Raw genomic sequence first — 21,336 nt, 5'->3', positions numbered from 1 at the left:
GGGGGGGGAGAAGCCCTATGCGTGTCCGGATATCTTCGTGTACGCCCGGAACGCCGCCCATATGACAAGTTGAAAAGAAATAAAAAAAAAAACCCTCCGTATGGGTCGCTGCCTCCTCTCTCTGATGTATCGCTATGCTTGCTAGCAACGAATGTATGCCCGCTCCCTTTCTTCAGGGGACCAAACCCCTACTACCTGGTCACAGTGTACCAACCCAACCCGTTTTCGTTCCCAAAAGAGAATGTTGACACATGCCCAAGCCTAGCCTGAGCAGCCCTACTTCGGTGCCTCGAAGACCGAGCAGGGTCATTACGAATACGTACACAAAAGGGAATGTGAAAAGATCAAAAACAAAAACCAACGCCCTGACGCCAACTTTTGTATGTCGCTTCCAAACGAAGGGAAAAGGGTGAATCCTATGCGAACATGTGCTGTCAGGCGTCTCAAAACCGAGTATTTCTCTGCCTGCTGCTGAAAAGTCATTAAACGTCAATTATATCCCCTTCTCCGATAGGGGTTGTTCGGATGAGGGCGCAGCCGCGGCTCCATTCCCAACCGGGTGGATCGCATCCCCTTTCTCGTTCATCTCCGGCGCAACTGCTGGCCCACTGCCGTTAGCAGCTGCTGGCTTTGTCGTCGTAGGCTTCTCTGGTGTCGTTTTCCTTGACAAGCTCGCTGTTTCGGGCTCTTCCGGAATCGTCGCAAACTTCTTGAGGACCTGCTTAAGCGCAGGCCGTCTAATGGGCTTACTCAGGAACTCGTCCATGCCACTCTCCATGCATTCTTTGACGTTGCTTTCTTCTGAGAAGGCGGTCAATGCCACGATAGGAGCTTTGTAACCCATCTTGCGGATGAGTTTTGTCGATTGCAGGCCATCGAGATTGGGCATCTGAATGTCCATAAAGATTACGTCGAATCCTTGATTTTTATCCATATTCGCCTTGACTAGGTCGTACGCTTCCTGGCCGTCCTTGGCGATGGTGACATCGTAGACGTCCTCAAGCTTCAACATTTTGCTGACAACCTCAATATTTGTCGAATTGTCGTCCGCAACGAGCACCCGGAGCTTTCCTTCCTTATTGGCCTTCGTAGCCATTGCCCGATCGATGGCTGCCATTTGCTGCTGTTTTGTGTTCCGCTTGGCTTTAGGCGCTGGGTTCGACGCGAAGAAAGGCTGGCTGAGGCCGACTAGTCTTGGTTGTTGATCAAGTAGGTTCTTTGCAGTTGTTTCTCCGGCTGGCTTGATAGGTGGGCTGACGGGGGCCCCGCCGGAGTTGCGCTTCGCGTTTTGAACACTGTCGATGCCTTCGATGGCATCGACACTTGGAGGCCGAGACTTGATGCTGCTAGAAGCGGTGCTGGAGGCCCTGTAAGATCTCGTCAGTACATGAGCCGCATTGCTTCACAATCATCTAGACATACCTGTCCTTGACATATTTCAAGGGAATTTGCATAGTGAACGTCGTGCCAACCCCGACAGTGCTTTTCAGCGAAATAGATCCACCCATCAGACTTGCAAGTTGGTGGCAGATACTCAATCCCAGGCCTGTTCCGCCAAACTTCTTGCTCAACCCTAGGTCGCCTTGAACAAAGGGTTCAAAGACCTTCTGCTGCATGTGTTCAGCAATACCCGGGCCAGTGTCTTCCACTTCGAACTCGAATATAAAGGCCTTTGCACCAGGTGGTGGCGGCGTAGGAGATCGCTCCCGAACCTGAATGTGAGGTGTTGACTTGGGCTCCATCGGGTTAATGCTTAAAGCAGTGCCCTTGACGGGTTCAGAAGTCGAGCCTCCCCTAGAGCTCACAGATGGATTCGAGCTGTTGTTCGTTCGGTGTCGGCCTCTGCCCTGTCGTCTAGATTCCCTCGAGAACGATGACGACCGACTGCCATCATTTGCTGGTGGAGTTTCCACCTCGCCGATACACTTGATGCGGACATCAACCCGGCCGCCTGCTGGCGTAAACTTGACACTGTTGCTGACTAGGTTGATGATGACCTGGAGAATGCGATGCTGGTCACCCCATAGACACATATCCTTCAGTCTACCGGTTCCATGCGGTCCAAGAGCCGGTAGTCTGTTGTCGGTGCTGGTTCTTTCCGGGCTACTGCTCAGTTCGATCGCTTCAGAGCCGAGGAAGTTAACAGTCAAGGTAATTCGGCCTTCTTTGACTTGTTTGTCAAAGATGGTCAAGATTTGAGATCTAATGTCGGCAAGGCGGAATTCCTTCTCTTCCAGATTCAGTTGTTGCCCAATCTGGTTCTTGGAAAAGCTGAGGAGATCCTCGAGTAAATGGAGTAGCAAGTCGCCTAAAAGTGGTTAGCAAGGTATAGAGCGACGAGCAAGCCAGATCGCATTTACCTGACTTGTAAAGTGTCTTGAGCGACTGCTTTATCCTGAGAATATCGCTCTCCTCCATACACACGGCACACATGCCAAGGATACCATTAAGGGGTGTCTTCAGTTCGTGTGAAATGTTTGCGATGAAGAGCGTCTTGCTTTCGTTGGCGGCTTCGGCAGCTTTCTTGCTGATTTCAAGCTCACGGGTCCGTTCCAAGACTTTTTGATCCAGGGAAAGGTACTGTTTGACCAGCTCGTCACTCATATCGTTAAAGGTCTCCGTCAGCTCGGTCAATTCGTCGGTGATGAAATGTTTCCGGTCAGTGACCTTGCCGGGGATTTTGAAAATGCGTCGGGTCGAATCGCGATCGTGCTCTGAGGCGGGTTTCTCCTTGGGCTTGTACCCTACCAGCTTGAAGATACTGGTGATGATGCCATCCTTTTTAGAACGTTGTGTTCGTGATGAAATTCCACCCGATCCAGGAGTTTCGTCGCCGTCGAATTCGGAATAATATCCATCCTCATATCCCGGTGGCTGGATCGATTTCTCCGTCGCCGACTTGAGTCTCCTGATGGGCATCACGCTAAGATGCGCGCAAGGAAAGATGATGATTATGATGAGGCCTGCGGTGCCGAAAACGCATCCCAGAATAATATTCCGCAATGTCTCAATAGGAGCGTCGGCCTCTGACTTGGCTTGTTCCACGACCACAGTCCAGTTAACGAGTGCGGTGTTGGTTCTTGCAAAACCCACAGCCACCGGAAGACCCTGTTCGTTGTTCGTAGAAAGCATCGAGCTTGAGTTGTTCGGTGCCGCGATCTGCTTGCTAAAGGAGGCGAGAACTGCCGGATAATCCTTCATTGGGAAAGGGTCGTCGTCCTTGCCCGCTGACCAGCTTCTCTCATCGTGCCGGTCACCCTGCCCAGATAGAGGGTTGGGTGGAAGGACAAAGTTCACCGGCACGTTATTGAGTGCGTCAGTAGGTGGTTTGTAGGTACTGTTGCTGACCGCATTACTGGAATTGAACCTGTTCGACTTCTCAGTAGGCCCGACGAGCAGCACCAGTCCAGTATCCCCTAAACCCTCGCGAGAATTGCGGATGCTGATAAGAGAATTCGCCGTGGCGACAAGCGTCATGTACCCTAAAATGAATTCCTGCTGTTGGTTGTAGCGAATCGGCACGGTTATGGAGATGAGGGCAGTCGTCTCATTGAGAATCAAAGGGCCAAGTAGCAGGCCACCATTTGTGGAAATCCTAACTCCGTCGAACGCGTTGGCTGCATAAGCCCGAGTATTGTTCCTATACTGATTCTGACGGCCTAGATCTTCGTAGGTAATGTTCGGGTAGAGGGCTGGCGGGTAGCCCTCGGCGGTATCGGAAAGGAAAATTTTGGAGCCATTGGCGCCAGGATATGGCAAAGGGATTTCAGGAACCTTTTCTCCAGTAACGTTGAGTAGACCATAGCCGTTGCCAGTGATGTTCCGCGAATAGATTCTCCCTTGCAATAGACCCGTGAGACCGCCGACGCTGAGCGCACTGTTAAGATCGCCTTTGGCTTGAACCCAATTTCCGTCTGTGGTGTTTCCATCGTAGAAGGTGAACAAGGAATCCTGAATCAGGATTCGGGAAGAAATGGTGATGATGCTTGTCTGGACGAGTTCGAGCTCGGCAGAAATGCGTGAGGCCTTGAGCGAAGCAGTAAGGGCGAGTTCGCGCCCTTCGACCTGGGTGACAAACTGATTGACGTAGATCCAGACGGGGACGGAGAGGATCATTAAAGCAACGAGAACGGCAATCACCACAAGGAAGGCGAGCTGTTCTCGAATGGCGACCCTGACGCCCATTTTGAACAGACTATAACGAGGAGTCTGGCAGTGTCTGGGCGGCCTTCATCGTCTGTTATGGTGATTATCGGGATCCTACTTTCGATGCGTCGCGGTGGTGTTGTCGTGGGACAGACTTGGCTGGTGTCAAGTCTTCCTCGAAGAGTTGCTTGGCACGCGGTCGCCCAGGAGGAAAAGTCGCGGCGGTTGACTGGGTATCCGCAATTTCCCCAAAGATGCGTTTCGTTTTGCTTTTCGTCGGCAGCAGCAGGGATTTGCGGTGACTTGCAAACGGTACTCGGGGGGGTTGATAGGCGAGAATGGCTGTGGGATTGAGGGGAGCCAAAATGCGCCGACAGTCGAAATGAGCGTGGAGGACAGAACAAAATTTGGATTGGAAGATTCGTCACAAAAGAGAATAGTTTGGCCGACAGACGAGGGATTGTCTTGGTGTCGGTTGTAGCGGAGGGTGACTGAGTGGAATGGAATGGGCTGAGAAGGGCGAGCAGAAAGAAGACCGGCCGCTGAGGGTGGAGCCGCGGAAGGAGCTGGGATGTCGAGCTGCTAGGATCAGGTTCAGGGTGGGTACGAAGTACGTTGGAGTCGCAGTGGAGTGCCCTATTGTGTATTCAGAGACTGAGGTGCAGGTGCGAATTGAGGGAGTACTTACGAGGTACCTCGCCTGGGTTTAGCGTAATAGAGCGGAGAGGAGAGGAGAGATACCTACCTATTTGCTGCCAGCTAGGAAGGTAAGCTAAAGTTAGGTATTTCTCAGCAGGGTTGACACCAAAAAGGTACCTTTCCTTGGCTGCGACCCAACGGGATATGTCCACGAAGAGGATGGACGAAAAGCGCTTCGCGAAATTACCAAGACACCACACAGCATCCAAAACGAAACGAGACATTTACAAGCCCGGCTGCGTGGATGCAAAGAGGAAGAAGCTCTGCGGATGGACGGGAAAGTTGCAACGGGCCTGAGGACGGGATCTGTCTGTCATCTGTGTAACGATGAGACTGATGAAGATGAAGGACGAGGGAGGGCTGAAGGGCAACTTTCATAGGGGAGACCACCTCACGGGGAGCCACTAACGAAAGCACCTCGAGGGAGCTACCGTGTCGTGCCACAGTTGCCATGCTCGCGTCTTGTTGGAGACGAGACAGCTGAAGGCGAGCCGCAAAAGCGCAGAAGCTACCCGTATTCTGGGTATCCTAGGTTAGCGCGGAACATCACACACGTGTGGAAGACGCTATCTTGGTAGTGTCTCTCAAGGGCGAAGCTTGGGGAATAACGGGCTTGGTAGGCCATCCAACTGCTGGCAACTCTCGTCGTTGGTGCGGGCGGTGGGAGAGAGTTTGATGGAAACATGGGCCGATTTTGCACTTCTCCTGAGTCTTGGTAGCGCTGGTGGTGAATACGTGGGTGGCAACGGGCAACACGGCACTATTTCTGCGCCACGGCTGCTATTTGGGGCTACAGATGGCGAGCACGGCTCTTGCGCTGAGAGAAATGTTTACTGGGATCTATTGTAGGGCCTCTTTTGTAATCTGTCTCGTTGATTCAGCATCGTTCATCTTGGCTAAGACTGTTGGATCAAGTGATTGCTGAAGAACCTGGAAGAGCGTGTCGTTTATCGGTGACACGGAAGCAAGATAAGTGGAACAGAGAGCTTGAAGTACAAAAATGCCGTGGAATGGTGCACAGCAGACTCGAAGCAAAAAAGCACCTCATTCCGCGTGCTTCCCCGCGAGATCGTCAAATCGCCCAGGCATGGCACCCGGATATGGGGAGAAGAAAAGTGGTGGCCCAGCTTGCGTACGTCTGCACATAAGCACATAACATGGGGAGTGGAGGCTTGGCTGCGGTAGCTGTTCGTACGGGATACAAGTATAAGTGGTGCCTTAGGTAAGTGAACCTAGGTGAGGTAGCTCGGAAAGGTAAGGTGGCTGTTTGGATTGGGCGAGACGGGCATGAAATACATTGAGTGTTTTGGAGGAAAGTGCACCTGGGTGAGTTGTAGACAGTCGAGGAAGGTGAAAGATCTCGGGAAGGAGCAGTGCAAGTCTCTCGCAAGTACCTTCTCAGTGCTTCCGCAGGTGAAATGTCGTGAGTGTCTCCCGCATCGATCAACGATGGACCACGGCCAGGAAGTCAATTCGTCGCTTCCGACTGGGGACCCCCCTCGTCCAATCCCCGCTCCCCTGTCCACCTTGGGCCATGGGTGCATGGGTGCCTCTCTCTTCCCAAGTCCCGACCGGTAAAGTCGAGCGGTCCACGGACAGTCTAGGCCCTGACTATGCCATTCCCAGCTTTTGGCATTTGCAACATTTTCGCCCATTCACCCATTTCTGCCCATGGGCATGCATGATGGAGCACACCAGGGCACCTCAAGGCGCAAGCAATGGAGCGAGCAACACGGGGCAACACGCGCACCCGGGGGAACAATGCCTGACTGGATGCTTCTCTTCTTCTTTTCTTCTGCCCCCCCTTCGCCCCCAATGCCCCCATTGCTCCGGGGGACTGCCTCTCATCGCCGATTCACGCTGACATGCGCAATGGAACAACAACACACTCACATCACTCTCAAACAACGGAGGGACACGAGGGATATTCATCGGATCCCATCCGTCCAACCATTCTGCCCAGCATACGGGTACTGCCAGCTTGTCAATCGCCACTTTCTACATATACTCCGTACCACCTACCGATATCCGTATACAACGTGGTAACTACGAATACTCCATACGGATACAGCACTGAGGACAGAACATTTCTGGATGCAGCCAACGCAATGCCCTTTCCTTCCCAGCCGTGCCAGCCTGCAGTGCGCACCTCATCCGGGCATTCCCAGCGATCTCATTCCGGCGGGCAATCGAGGTTGAGTTGCTCCAACAAAAGGTACGGATACAGCTAAATACAGTACAGAGCAGCTAGGTATTCACTCCCTCCACATCCTTTCCATTCTTCTGTATGGACTCACGGAGTATGCATCCGTTCCAACAGGTACCAAGCTCTTCTCTTCCTCCAAATCCCACGCTGAAGAAATACCGTCTGCTCCTGATCTCTAATCTCGCTGCCCCCCTCCCCTCTACCCCTGCACATTACCCTTCCCATCCCCGTCCAAGTTCCAACGTTCCTCATTCCCTGGTAAATCTGGCTCCCTTGACCATCGCAACACGAGCTAGCTTTCCCACCTACAGTGCTGCCCTAGGAATCGCCGCTGACCCCCCCCCCCCCGCCAGATGCTAGAAATGTCCCGGAGATGAGGCTACGCTGTGGGATAAGCTGCTTCTGCAACGCCTCGGATGAAAGCGGCCCTCGTGGCTTTAATGAGCTTACGGAAACCCCTCTAACCCTAAACCATCGAACTCGTCCGCCAGCTTGCTTCTGCTCTCCTTTGAGCTCGCGTCAGCTCATCTGCGCTGCCACTTCTAGGTCAGTGGATTCATAAAGCCCGGGCCGCTGGCTGCCTGCTGCTGGTAGCTGCCGCAGTGCCGCCCATCGTGGAAATCACGGCCATCGTGAAGACACGTCCACATCGACATCACCATAACCGCCACAGCGGCACTGTCTTGCGGACGAGTAACAGACAGGCTTTCACCGTCTGTCTCACGACCATATTATCCACCCACAGAGTCCAGACTGCCCTACCCGTCGGCTGACCCTACCACGCCGCACCAGTGTTATGCTTCGCTACAAGGACATGGTCTGAAAGCAGCAGCAGAACAGCGAGATCTCACATCTCAATCCCAGCCCGCCACCTACCACCCACCACGCGCTGTCCCGTTATTTACTCCACCTCTGCGCCCAGCCAGCGAAAGCACAGCTGGGTTCTTCCCGGTCTGCCCGCCGGGCGCTACTCTCTCACCGAACGCGTTCAACCAGTCTCGCCGAGCCACGGAGCTGCTCTCTTGATTCGCCGTCTCCGCACCTCGGTCCCGTCTCTCGGCTTTGTTTATCCATCCGCCCCATCCGCGATTTACGGTGTTGGAACATTTTCCAATGGAGACGATCACGAGCTCCATCTGCAGCCTACGCACGAATCGAATGCAGGGAAGATTTGTTTGAAATGTTGTTATCTTTTTGAAAAATTGACAGTGAAAGAAAAGTAGTATATCGTCAAGTCATTACAAGTCATAATGCCTCCTGTCGTCGCCGCCGGCCTGTCCAGGCCAATATCCGGCATGTTTTCCCGCCATATCCTTCCGACCAACCAAGTTCCGTCCGTACAAGAGGATACACAGTGCTGTGTTTGTGTTCCTGACTTACATAACAGATATACAGAATCGTGTGTCTGGGGCATACATGATCATGATCTCGTAAACATTAGCGGCACCAGCGCCGACTGGCTCGACATGGACCGATCGTCTGGTAGCACGCTCACGAAGCTCCTTCCAAAGAGCCCTTCTCTCAACCGCATCTGCAGTCCGCAGCTGTCCTTGTTCGCTACTGGTGCTGGCGAACCCTTGCGGTGGTTGAACTCCCTCGAGAGCTTCATCAGCACCGCCGCCTTAGCCTTGCGGAGCGCGCTGACCCGCATCGCCGCGTCCTCGGCCAGCAAGCGGTGCGCCTCCTCTTGTTCAATGTTGCGCTGCACCGAAGAGATGCCATCGTTGGGGTCTGAAAGCCGACTAGCGTTCGGGTCGTACACAGCCGGCTGGAGCAGAACCGGGTGCGGGGACATGTCCTGAATCGGCGCCGTGATAATGGGTACTGGTGTCGAAGGGCGGAAGACGTCGTCCTCTTCTGGGACGGATGGTTGCTCCCTGTGATGTTTGTGTTTGCGGCTTCTGTGGTGCCGCGATGGGCTCTCCTTTGCGCTGCTACTCTCCTTGTTGTTGTTCTTGTCGCCGTCGTCCTTGCGGTGCTTTCTGCGCCGGTGGACACGCTTCTTCTTTAGTACTGTGCTGAAGGAGGTGCTGGCCTCCTTCGCGGCCGCGAGGTCTGAAGCCAGATCCTCGTCGAGGCCGTCATATGGGTCGAATAGTTCTTCGTCAACGTATAATTCGCTGCCGAGGTCAAAGTCGAGTAGTTCTCGAGTGGCAGCGGCCGCCGCGGCGGACGGCGATGGTAGGTCATCATCGTGGTACGGCTCCGGGTCCGAGTGCAAGCTACCGGCCTCGGAGTTGCTCCGCGAGTGCTGGGACCAGATTTCGCTGCCGCTGCCGTGGCCATGGCCGGATGAAGGTGATGATGATGATGGGTGGTTCTTCTCCATGAGCGGCGCGAGGGCCTCGTCCCAGTCGCCGCCGTTGATGAGCACGACATTGTCAAAGTCGAACTCCTTTACTGTCTTTTGGTGCGCGTCGACCAGGTCGGAGAGCTGGGCGGCCGTCATGGTGGCGTTGCGGACCTGCATGTACCGCAGGCGGGGGAAGTGCATCGGCTTCCGGGCCGGCGCCGGCGGCAAGGGCGACATGGGCGACGTCACCTCCGCGAAGAGCTTCTTGCTGTGTTTGGGCGGCGCGAAAAGGGGGTCCGCGGAGAGGGCGATGGGGCAAGGGCCCTTGGGGCCGAGCCAGGTGAAGTGAAGCTTCTCAAGGGTGCCGGAAAACTGGCGGATGTAGTCGTCCATGATCTTGAGGTGGTCCAGTCCCGGCGAGGGCCCGTAAAAGTCCCAGGCCTCGACGGAGATGTTGAGCTTGCGGATCTGCTTCCAGCGGCGGCCCGCGGAGGGAACGGCGCCGAAGCCGGGGACGTGGCGGAGGTAGTTGAAGGAGGAGGGGTGCATGCCGGACAGGGAGAGCTTCTCGAGGCGTTCGAGGGGCGCGCGCTCGACGGCGATGCGGAGGGACATGATGGCGTAGTCGACAATGTCGCGGCGGTAGCGCTCCTGCGGGTCCTGGCCCGGGCAGCGGATGGTGAGGTGGCGGATGTTTGTGAGGAAGCGCAGGGCGTTGATGAAGCTGGGGACGTTCGTGGCGGCGTGGAAGAGGGGCGGGTACTGTTGGGTGAGGATCTCGCCGAGCTCCGTGTTTGCGTATTTCGGCCTGGCGAGGACGGAGGCCATGCTCGTGTGCGGGGTGTAGAGGAAGGAGATCTCGCGGCCGGTGGTCGGGTGCACCAGGGGCGGGAGAAAGGTCGCGTCCGTGTGGGCGAAGTGGAAGTGGAGGTGTTCGATGTGGTGGCCTACGCGGGCGAGGGCCTGGATGCGGGATTGCTTGGTAAAGGTGTTGGCGGAGAATGTGACGCGGACGCGCTTGAAGAGGGGTTTCGTGGCGATGTTGCAGCAGGCTGGACTTGCGAGGCGGAGGGCGGCGATGTCGCGTTTTGGGAGGAGGTCGAGGACTGCGGCGCCTAGGTGGGCGTGTTCATTCTGCCAGAGGCAGTAGAACGGGGTCTGGTGGGCGGCCATTGTCTTCTCATGTCGTTGTGGACTCCAGGCTGGGGGTGTTGGTTATTCGACAAGTCGATGTTGGTGGATGGTGTTGGGAGGTGTGATGTTGGTTGTGGGATATACCAAAGCAAATGGAGTCCGACTTTGGTTCAACACCGAAAGTATTTGTATGGTGGGTATCAGGTAAGGTGAGGTAGGTAGGTCGAACAGTACGATTCTTTTCGAGAGACTGGATGATGGGGAGTATATCAAGACTCGGTCTTCTTTCTTTCTTCTCTTTTCTTTTTCTGAAACAGATACCCTTTCTTCAAATGGGCGAATGAGGTTATTCACAACCTCTTTTCTCACAGTAATACCAGTTTAGGATGATACCTCGGTATATAAGCCAAGGTTATATGTATGAGCTGTCGTCGTCGTCTTATGAAACAAGTGAAGACGGGAGGATATCAAGATTGGAAACAATTAAAGATAGAGGAAAAGCAGGTCTCGAAAATCAGGCCAAACGAAATCTGGGTGGTGGGAGGGTGAGGCAAATATACTCTCTCCCTCTTTTCACTTACATGGGGGGACTGATTGCGAGAGCACCACACACACTATTTTCAGTCTTTTTTTGCTGGATATCCCATCGAGCAAGGTTTGAAAATGTACTCCATACACCTAAGCTACAGCTACACCTACACATGCGAAAAAAAAGATTGAATGTAAACCGGCGGAGCCAGCCTCCTCCCCTCGCTCAAAAAAACCCCACCCCTTGGCCGCATCGTCCCGTAGCTCCTCGGTGGGAACGACTGGCGGGTGAGTCACCTCTGTCGAGACCTGCATATGCAAGACTAGTGTAGCCTTTTTTTTTTTTATACCAGTTCCCATGGAGGTTCCACGCGGTTGTTGTGTACGCAGTATGGAGACGTTGTGGACTTACCAGAAAGAGAGAGACATGGACCCCGGGCGCGCGGGATGGGAGACACGTCCCTACTATGGTAAAGATGGGGAATTCGAGAGAAGGTGTGGGCGTGGATGCTGGTTGTGGTTGTGGATTCGGGGGACGTGTGCTAAGCGTGTAAAGCTCGTGCCACACCACCACCACCACCACCAACACCACCACACACACCCGATGCGGTTCAAGGTTTTGTAGGAAGAGTGTCCAGAAATGGCGAGCTGGCGACGTGTTGCGGTCGTGTGATTGGTTGTGCGTTTGTCACTCTTCGCGCGGGACGACCACGTTAGTCCAAGGTAGCAGGATGAGAGATGGAGACGAGACGAATATGCCATCTGGGCTTGGTACCTCTAGTCAGAAAAGAGTCCAAAGAGGCCATGAGGGGAAGGGAGTTGCATTAGCTCTGCAGAGAAATGCAGAAACGCAAGCAGAGCAGAAGCCCTCTCTCTCTCTCCTGAGTTCTGAGGGTATCCCCCGACCGCCAAGGACTTTGTTTCAAGTCGTGCCAGTGGTTGAGAGCGTCCCGAGGATGAGACTGCCTTGTGTCTATCTGGTGCGGGCCTTTGCAGGTCATGGCAGGATACCTGCTGGTTCTCTTGGTGGTCTTTTTGATCTGTGTGGCTTTCTGGGCCTGTCCTGTCCGGTGTTACTATCGTACCCATGACTGGATATTCCCATTCCCGGTTCCCAGTCGCCGGCCCCATCGTCCGAGCCAGCCCCCGGGCGCAGCAGCAGGAGCTTGCATGTCATGGCCCCATGGGTGGTCTTTTCTTTCGTTTCTCTCCAAAAGCCAAAAAGGTAAAGGCTACCTTATTGTGGGAGAAGCGCTATCGATAAGAACTCTATCCCACGCCAAAACTCTAAGTCTATCTGGATCTCACGGGCCATGTCTCCACTCTCTAAGGTCAAAAACTCCACCGGCACGTCAAACATGACACCCCATTGGTCCCAAATCCTGGAGGCTGGTCATGCAGCCGACGACAAGCCTCGCTATGATTCGCCAGAGACGCGAAAGGTACGCGTCTGTGCCTGGGGAGGTGGACGGGAGCTACGGGAGCGCGTCTATCGTCGACGACCAGTCGTTTCGTGCTGGGTGTTATAAGTCTAAGCGCTGACCACACACTATCTTACCTTTACACTACCTGTGTGACAGTGTCTGTGGCATTTGACAGAGGCAGATCCCCCCCCGTCTGATGTTTCCACTTTGACTGACTGAAGGACCTTTCGGTTCCGTGGATTCGCTTCCCAGTGTCTTGTCTGCCGGGTGGATCTTTTGATGATCATGGGCACGGTAGAGGATGTGTTCGAGAGTCCGGCGTTTCCTTCGAGCCCTCTTACTCAATGTTTTCGGCTTCCCCTCCGCGTGGCGATATATCTATCCTAGCCTGGTAGCGTGGTAGTCTGAGGAGGGAGCCCGCTAGCATGGAAGATGCATCAACTTCGAAAGGAACGAAGGGTCCCCTCTTGCCGTGGTTCGTCCACAGTCTCGATCTTGAGGCTTTGGTGTTGAAGCCTTCCCGCTCTCGCTTTCGCCCTCGAAAGATGGGAGAACCGACCTCTGGTGACCTGATCAGCATTGTGGCATAATGATCTGAGTCTTGTTTGAAACCGTCGACCAGATGCTACCACCGCCTTCGCCCGTGAAAGACAACATTAATCACCACTCGGCTGGCAACCTACCTTACAGTGTACACCACGCCACACCATCCATCCAACAGCCAGCCGTGCCGGCCATACCTCCATTTTCGCGAAACACAGGGCGACGACGTGCGAGGCTAGGGCTGTGGCCAAAAACCCCTCGTCTATCCCATGTAAGTCTCCCCTTGGCAAATGTACGGTTTTCCGGACATGGACGCACGAACGGCAAAGCTCCAGGTCAGCAAGACTGCAAGAGAAGCCAGAAGCATAGGCATAGGCAAAGGCATAGGCAAGGCAGGTTCAAGGGTGTTGACTTGCCGCGCATAGTCCACTTCCGTTGCTGCAGTACGTCTGCGGATACAGTACCTAGCGTCGTCGTCCGCTCCTACCCTCGACCACACCCCCATGCATGCCACGGCCGATGGATGAGAGTTATGACTCTTCTCTCTCTCAACGATCCACCGCATTCTGCATACGTTCGCCCATTGACCAGTGAGGACCGTCGCGCAAATGCTCTCGTCCGCGAATCAACCGCGGATCAGACGGGAAACCGTCGCCAGCTTGAAATCTGACCAATCACCTTGGTCTTTTATCCTAGGAATAACTGAAAGAACCGAACGAATCCCACGCGGTGAGAGACGTCGTCCAAAAGGTTCGTCTGTCCACTCGGCGACCCATGCGAAACCCCCACAATTTGTTTGCGCATTTGCGGGTTCGGACATCAACCGGCGCATCCCATCCTTTCCTTCTCCCAGACGCTTCCCACGAAACTCCAATTCCAGGTTGGAGGTTGACGTAGCCCGGCCACCCGGCCGGCCTTCTCATGGCTCATGGCTCATGCAGTATCCAACGACTCCACAGCAATTCGTCCACAGGCCGGCAAGGCACTCTTGAATGGCTCGGCTGTCTCCAGATTGAAGCACACAACCATTCCTCAAATCGACCTCTTTACCATAGAACTAAATGGGGCTGACATAACTACAGGTCGAAACACCACCACCACCACCACTACCACCACCCACAACAAAGATACAGACCACAGACTGCAGACCACAACTCAAGCTCAAGAACTCGGGGTACCTTACTAATTATGTAGAGTCTCTTCGAAACAGCTCCCTCATGATCCCAAGCCCGCGTCAACGGTCTGGTCTGAGCAACAGCGCAAGGGTCCGGGTCCCCTTCCTGCATCTCTCAGACTCCCGCCACAAAATGTCACTGACCTGCATACAATCCGTCCCATGATCTCTCTTGTCAACTTCAAGTCTAAGTCTAAGTCTACGTGTATGCATACTCCGTACATCAACCTAACTTAGTACTTTAGTCAACATACTCCCCCCAAAACGGACAACACAGCACAGCACAGCACAGCAAAACAACCCGCCCTGAAAAGCTTCGACTCTTCTCAACGCATCGTTTGTTCTTTCCCCTTTGCAACTCCCATGCATCGCAGCACTTTGCATCACACCGTCCGTCACAGTCACAGACAACCCTTGGAGACTACCATCACCCATTCACCCATCACCCATAATTAAAGGCAACCCCAGTACTCCGTCCGTACGTACACCGACAACCACAATCCGTGAGACCAATAAAAATCAACCCTGGTTGATCGTCACCTGGTGTCCACATCACGACTGCATCGTCCCCATTATCAAAAAAACCACACCCTCCCTTCGCTACCGGTCTCATTACCATTGAACCGCACACCCAGTACCAATCCCATATGCCATGCCGGCCGACAAACCACAAGCTTTTTTTCTCTCAACTCAAGAACTTTCAAAACTCCCCATGTCTATCCGTACTACATCCATCATCAGACCAGGGGTACAGCCAAGCCCAGCGGTAAAAGAGAGACACGGACAGCAGAGACCCTTGGAGCCACGTCATGCACATCTCCTGGTCATTCCCGCCGTCCCGGAGCATCGCAAAACGAGTCCATCGACGCCGGTGAACCAAACACATATCCCACAACTTTGCGACAGAACTCTTCTCTTCCCAAAACCCATGAGGGCCTGTGGTCCACGGTGTCCATTGTCAACACACCCCGGTCTCACATTTCCAAGACCTTAGACCCAAGACCCAAGACTCGAGAGCCCAAATACCCAAATGACAAGGCCATCGTCATCAAAAACCCACAACCCACGTTTTCCTCCCAAGACCAATAACCCCTACCCAACATCCCCGGTCTCCCAACTCCTAGTCTTATATCCACTATGAAAATCCACCAAACCACTGCATCAAAAAATACCCATGCATCACGAACCAAACATTCAAACAAAAGGAAGAAGAAAAAATCATATCCACAACTTTAACCCAGCCCCCAGACACTGACCGCACCGCAAGTTCGCAACGACGCACTTACACACCACACACGCACACACACACCGACAAATCGTCAAAAACCCTCGTCCGTCCACACAACAAGTCCACGACAAATTTTTTATATTGAAGCCCAAGCGTTTCCCAAGGGTGCAAAAACCAAGGCAATGCCCACGACGTGGTCGACATTGTGACTAACACACCAAGCCTAAGCGCCGTCCATGTTCAACCAAGTTACCGACATACATCAAAACGAACAAAATAGACACGCCCCCGGGGAACAAGAAGACCACGATATCCTTTTTTTTTCCCCTTTTTCTTCTTACACCACCCCCCCCCCCCCCCAAGCCGCGCGGAAACTGTCCTATCGCTTTCCTCCAACCCTTGACTATGTCCATCCCATGCCGAAACAACTTGCGGTAAAGAGCAGGTTAGCATCGTCTAGACGACACGGCCTCTTCACCGTCAATGATTCAATCTTCCTCCCCCAGCCACGAAAGTGGCCAGCCAGGGATGATTTCCCAATGTCGTGGCATTTCGCAATGAGTCAAAAATCGACATGATCCCTTGTTAGTTTCCCAGAACGAGACTTTTCGGTCTCGGCTACTCAAAATCCATGTCTTCAAGTGATGGGAAAAAAAAAAATTCAAAATCCAGATGTAAAATCCATCCACAGGCCGGTCAAACACACCAGGTCCGACGACGAAAGTTTATAAAACGCAAAATAGTAGTAATTCTAACCCACCAGCTTTCTGTGCGAATAACCGGGGGGGGTTCATTAAGAAAACTACTGATCCCGAGTCCTCTCCAAGACACCTACTGTCTCCCGCACCCGGCTTCTGGTCAACCTAATGACCCTGATCCACTTCCGAGATAGGGAATACTGTTGTGTGCAGGAAATCAGTCCACGTCAACTTGCGCATGCGCAACGATTGGCCCGACGCAACTCCATCTTCCCGCTTGCAAAATGTAAAGCTAACCACCACCCCCTTCCGCCCTCGCCGCGCAGTTTCGTCCATAGTCGTTCACCCAACCATAAAGGCAAGGCTGTCGTCGCGCATTTCGTCGCGCATCGTCACGCTGCTGTCTGAGTCTCCTTCCCTCCGATTTCGCTTCGAGAGTTTCTTGTCGCAACTCGTACACTTTTGTCGTACATGATGTTCCTCGCCTCTTCCCGTGACTTCGCACCACCTTTGCTCGCGGTCGCGCGACACACCCATCCATCCCGTCCAGCGTACTGTACGCCCCTTTTTCCAACGGCATGCGCGCTAGCCAATCATTCCAAACGCTCATCCTTGCTTCCCACCGCGTTTGTTCTTGCCCCTTCGGCGCGATGCCGCCGAGCCCCCACCGTTCTGCTGCTGCTGCGCGGCTCCCGCATTGGAGTTTCCGGAATGGTTCCTTGTCCTCTGCTTCTTCGGTGGATTCGGTCCTGCTCGCCCGTGTTGCTGCGACTGCGGTGCTGGGGGCTTGGGGGGCAAACCGTTCGCCGGCTGGCGCGACTGGTTGTTGTGGCTTCTAGACATTCGCGAGTACGAGCCCTGTGGTGGCGGACCTGGAGGTGGAGGTCCTGGAGGGAGGGGAGGCTGCTGCGCTGACCACCCATTTCGCTGCTGGCCACCGCGCCCGTTTGACTGCGTCTGCGGTGGTGGTCCAAAGTTGCCGGCGTTGATCTGGAGGTTGGTCGACATCTGGATGTTGCCGAGTGGAGCACGCGGCTTCACCTTCTGACTGATGAACTCGCCCTCCTCCGACCCGTCGCTATCGGGGTAGAAGATGTGGTTTCGCTTGGCTGCAGAGCCCTTGATCGAGAGAGGGGCGAACTTGGGGTTCTGGGGCTGACTAGCGAAGTCGCTGATCGGCCAATCGGTTGCGTTCTTGTCGACGTAGAGGTGTCTGTTCTTGAGCGTCCACGTTTCGCTTTTCGGTCTGTCACGGTTCAGATGACAATCGGAAGAGTAGTGGCTCTCGTTTCCGCAAAAGCCGCAGAAGGCGGGGAACGGCTTGACCTTCTTGATCATCCTCGGAGGCTTGTATGACCGCCAGACTCTCTCGCACTCGTTCTCCTGATGAGCCTGGGAGCCACATAGGGCACACTCCATACCCTCCTCATCCAGATGAATGAGTTTCTCCTTGCACTGGGTCTTGCCGTGGCCGAGCTGGCGACACTTAGTGCACCTCTCGCGTGTAGGGCAGTTCCACGAAAAGTGGTCGGTATGTTCGCAGAACTTGCAACGAGTGTTGGGGCAAGCCATCGAGGTGTGTCCGAGAGTTGCGCAGTACACGCAGATCTGGGCGGTGTCTGCCAGGCCAGGGAAGTACTTTCGTTGCTGCTCCAGGTCCTCCTCCTCGGTCATGATCGCCGGTCCAGGTTCACCTTGCTCTTCCTCCATCTCCTCGTCCTCGTCGTCCACCACTTCCACCACGTCGTTTTGAGATGGTGTTGTAGCCGAATGTTGATCGCTGGACTCCCGTCTGGCACCGGAAGGTGATACTTTTTGAATGTCGTCGTCGACCTCGTCCTCGTCGTCGTGGATGATCAGGGGCGACTCTTCCGATCCTAGCTGGCGTGTAGGCTTCTTCACAGCCGACGCCAGGATGGAGGCCATGTCAGTCCTCGTTTCGGGCTTGCGTGACTCGGTGGTGGCGGCCGGGGACTGCCTCTTCTTATTCCACTGCGCCCGATGCGCAATGTAGTCCTGCAGAGCGGCGACGAGAATTTCGGGCGTGAGCAGCTGCTCCTGCTCGCTATTGCGGCTGATGAATGACTGGGCCCAGCTCTTAAACTTGGATCTCCACACTCCACTGCCTAGGTTGTTTCCCTTTGGTTGCAAAAGCGTCTTCTTGTTGGGTTGGAAGAAAGTCATACCCTCATAGACGAAAGCACTCTTTTCATTTTGTGCCTTTTCTTTCTCGAGAGCGGCGGCTTCGGCTCTTCGCTGCTGTCGAGAGATTTTGGGCTCCTTTGATGCCGGTTGGGCAGGTTGGGCTGGCTCGGTTGCCTCGGTCGGTGCAGGCGCTTCTTGAGAATCGGATGCAGGTGTGGCAGCAGGCGCGCTTTCCTCCTCAGCAATAGAGACCTTGGCCGGCACCGGTGCGGCCTTGGTCTTGGGCCCTCCAAGTGATGTCCGGATCTGGGACGTGATGCCTTGATTCCATCCAACTTGAGATGGGCCACTCGCCGCCGCCGACATTGAACGGGTCGTCCGTTTGCTGCCTGCATCTGACTCTTCCCCCGAAGAAGACGCCTTTGAACGCGTGCGAGATCCGGCGTTTCCTCCACTCTCTGCGGCGACGACCCTCTGGTCTTCGGATTCGGGTTCGGAAGGTAGAACCTCTCCGTCTTCCTCCAGCTCGCCTTCATCGGCGCCTTCCGAGTCCATTGACACATCCTGCTCGACTGATTGACCGATTTGCTCCGTTCTCGCTCGCTTGGCCTCGGGCTCATGCGATGAGGCCCGATGAGATTGTGATCCGTTGGGCATCATATCTCCCTGCTCAACGTCTTCCAGCGACCGCTTCTTCGATACTCGCTTGGCATCGTTGCCAGTGCTAAGCACCGGAACGGCTTGTGCTGCTGACTCTGATGTCTCCATGATGTAGCGCTTGATGGCGGTGTGTGAAAATTCAGTGACTGCGGTGTACTGTAAGATATACCACGCTGTACCAAAATTCGACGTCTCTCCAATGCCTTACTTTGAGGGGTCAGGTGTTCAAATGAGTGGGTGCCGTGCTGGAATACTCCGGGAAAACGTGATGTCTTTCCCAAGTTGGAATATTTCGCATTCGTGTGTCCGGCAAATGAGAATGTGAATCACAACTCCAAGGTCATGAGAATTCGCGATTTGCCTGAGGATGGCAATGCTCGGTCGCACCTAGAAACCCTAATTCCGATCCGCTGGGAACTCGCCGGCGGATAGACTTGCTCAAATCCAGCGATCGGAGTGCTTGAGTGGGAACGGATAAAACCTCAACGGTCAGTATCTCTCGACGTCGTTCGGCATCAACAGGAAAAGACCGCCGTTTCCTCTGATCAAAAATTGTATGCAGGGTTGTTTGTCGGGTACCCACAGCAGACCAGACGTCACAAAAAAACGGCCGGCCGAAGAATAACCGCGTTTGTGTCGCCAAACCGACGCGCCGGACCTCTTGCACCTGGCCGCGGCTGACTCTGCCTGCCGGTCTTCACTACCTGTGCTGCCGGGTCCCGTCTTTCCGTAGACACCTTGACACCTCGCCTCGCTTTTTCGATTTTTCAGAGGTGCGGGCCACGGCACAGTGCCAATTTGCATCTCTCACCTCAGTCATTATGTAAGGCAGGTCCCTTTCTCCTCGCTTAACCAGGGGACCCGACTGATTGCCCTGTCAAACCTGGGACCTTCACTAATTACAGGTCGGTGCCCACCTGAGGCGGTGTCGGACTGGTCGGTGTCATTTTGCAAAGCAGAAACTCGGAAGCGAAAGTGAATGCTTCTAGAATTGGCACCTCGGGCCTATCGATTTTCATCTAATTACAAACATCCAATCCGCAACCCGCAGAACTGAGGAAAGTAGAAATGAGATCCTGGTGGTCGGAAATGAGGCTAGAACTTTTCTGCACACCTGCCACCTGGACCAAGCGTCGACAATGGCAGGCGGACGAGTTACACAAACTGGGGCAAGAGTTGGAGGGGTTCAATGGATGGCCCATAGGAAAGGTATGGTATTATGCGACACCTTTGAACGGGCATATCGTGGTCTCATGAATCTGCTGCTTTCTGTCCAAAGTGTGACCACGGCATTGCGTGTTGGAACTTCGCGTCGTCCGGGCGCAAGACACGCCACGAATTTACCCGCGAGTATGAAGCTGCAATGAGTAATGGGCTCGAATGTAGTTTAGTATTCACGTATCTCTACAACATCAGCTGGCTAAACGTCTGCGCCTATGCGTGTTGCAACAGCTCGATATCGGCAGACGTGACCAGGGGTCGGGCCTAATGTGGACAAGAAACTTTGGCATTCCATCAGTGACGCACTTTGTGTGGTTCGGTGAGATATCCCGGATGTCCAGGAATTCCACGTCTCCTTTTCTTGCCTATCCGTCCATCCCACGCAACGCAACGAACCACTACAGGCAATAAAGTGTCGCACAGCCCGCTTAGTGGAGACCGAGGGCGACAGATTTAGCTCAGATAACGATGACTTTTGTCAAATCGAGGAGCGGAAAGGTGGGAAGAAAACGAGTAACACCGTATGTCTTGGGGAAGACAAGTACGGAGTACAGAATACGGAATCTGGGACGGCATAGACAACTTGGGGAGGAGGGTCCATGCCGCCATCGTCCTTCTTTGCGCGCCTCCATCCGTCTCCGTACGCAAATCTGGAAACGATGACCAGACGCCGGGAACCCCAGGTGTGATGTGATCCATGTCATGATGTGAGGCGAAGAGAAGATGGCACGCATGGGCCGTATATGATCGTGCTGCTCTGCTGTTGCTGTGCTCCTTCCGGCTCAACAAAGCTTAGCCTCTCTTCAGTCCTGGATGGCATGTTCATGCCGCGTATGTAGGCGGTCCTGTGTGATAGGGTCGATCCAGCGGTTGTATCCGGATGGGTGTGAGAGTGCTTCCACATCTGGCCAGTCTGCTCATTGCTTGCTGTATCTCATCCTCCCCAATGGCCATTGACCACCGATTTGCCGTCACTAAATGTCGGAAATAGGGGCATCTTCCTAGTTGAATGTGGCCAGGGAAACCCCTTCCTGGCCCCAATTCGCTAGCAAATGCGCCTGTGAACCTACGCCGCATGCTGCTCCGGCCTCCGTCCTGCGCTATCCATCCTGCAACACGATTGGCCGGGCCAGGAAACGCAGGGGAGCTTACAGTACGGATATCTGTGCGGCAGGACAGTGGCATGTTGGGTCTGAGTCTGACCGTCTGTCTGGCTGGCTGTGCTTCACGTCGGCCA

The 21,336-nt window shown here is 54.3% G+C and overlaps 8 protein-coding genes across 8 annotated transcripts; 5 read left to right on the top strand and 3 right to left on the bottom strand.

Moving 5' to 3' along the window:
* Positions 1 to 3: 3 nt before the first annotated feature.
* CCOS01_08822 (uncharacterized protein) lies at positions 4 to 270 on the top strand (the record flags this gene model as incomplete). The annotated part of the gene is made up of 1 exon (XM_060456982.1): positions 4 to 270. A coding segment is annotated over one exon (267 nt), but the record flags the coding sequence as incomplete, so codon positions are not given.
* Positions 271 to 493: 223 nt separating this feature from the next.
* Positions 494 to 4,185, bottom strand: CCOS01_08821 (hsp90-like protein; the record flags this gene model as incomplete). Its single annotated transcript, XM_060456981.1, has 3 exons — positions 494 to 1,367; positions 1,423 to 2,308; positions 2,361 to 4,185. 3 exons carry the CDS (start codon positions 4,183 to 4,185, stop codon positions 494 to 496), a joined length of 3,585 nt encoding a protein of 1,194 aa, XP_060313255.1.
* A 57-nt stretch (positions 4,186 to 4,242) lies between these two features.
* Positions 4,243 to 4,500, top strand: CCOS01_08820 (uncharacterized protein; the record flags this gene model as incomplete). The annotated part of the gene is made up of 1 exon (XM_060456980.1): positions 4,243 to 4,500. One exon carries the CDS (start codon positions 4,243 to 4,245, stop codon positions 4,498 to 4,500), a length of 258 nt encoding a protein of 85 aa, XP_060313254.1.
* A 3,229-nt stretch (positions 4,501 to 7,729) lies between these two features.
* Positions 7,730 to 8,077, top strand: CCOS01_08819 (uncharacterized protein; the record flags this gene model as incomplete). Its single annotated transcript, XM_060456979.1, has 1 exon — positions 7,730 to 8,077. A coding segment is annotated over one exon (348 nt), but the record flags the coding sequence as incomplete, so codon positions are not given.
* Positions 8,078 to 8,471: 394 nt separating this feature from the next.
* On the bottom strand, positions 8,472 to 10,517 carry CCOS01_08818 (uncharacterized protein; the record flags this gene model as incomplete). The annotated part of the gene is made up of 1 exon (XM_060456978.1): positions 8,472 to 10,517. One exon carries the CDS (start codon positions 10,515 to 10,517, stop codon positions 8,472 to 8,474), a length of 2,046 nt encoding a protein of 681 aa, XP_060313252.1.
* A 1,847-nt stretch (positions 10,518 to 12,364) lies between these two features.
* On the top strand, positions 12,365 to 12,649 carry CCOS01_08817 (uncharacterized protein; the record flags this gene model as incomplete). The annotated part of the gene is made up of 2 exons (XM_060456977.1): positions 12,365 to 12,531; positions 12,586 to 12,649. 2 exons carry the CDS (start codon positions 12,365 to 12,367, stop codon positions 12,647 to 12,649), a joined length of 231 nt encoding a protein of 76 aa, XP_060313251.1.
* Positions 12,650 to 14,523: 1,874 nt separating this feature from the next.
* On the top strand, positions 14,524 to 15,236 carry CCOS01_08816 (uncharacterized protein; the record flags this gene model as incomplete). Its single annotated transcript, XM_060456976.1, has 2 exons — positions 14,524 to 14,682; positions 14,889 to 15,236. Coding segments are annotated over 2 exons (507 nt in total), but the record flags the coding sequence as incomplete, so codon positions are not given.
* Positions 15,237 to 16,679: 1,443 nt separating this feature from the next.
* Positions 16,680 to 18,986, bottom strand: CCOS01_08815 (zinc knuckle; the record flags this gene model as incomplete). Its single annotated transcript, XM_060456975.1, has 1 exon — positions 16,680 to 18,986. One exon carries the CDS (start codon positions 18,984 to 18,986, stop codon positions 16,680 to 16,682), a length of 2,307 nt encoding a protein of 768 aa, XP_060313249.1.
* Between the last annotated feature and the right edge of the window lie 2,350 nt (positions 18,987 to 21,336).

Source organism: Colletotrichum costaricense (assembly GCF_030867565.1).
Source record: "Colletotrichum costaricense strain IMI 309622 chromosome Unknown Scaffold_8.1, whole genome shotgun sequence".
Classification (NCBI taxonomy): domain Eukaryota; kingdom Fungi; phylum Ascomycota; class Sordariomycetes; order Glomerellales; family Glomerellaceae; genus Colletotrichum; species Colletotrichum costaricense.
Note: the sequence above shows the minus strand (reverse complement) of the source record. Positions and strands in the feature narration are given on the sequence as shown.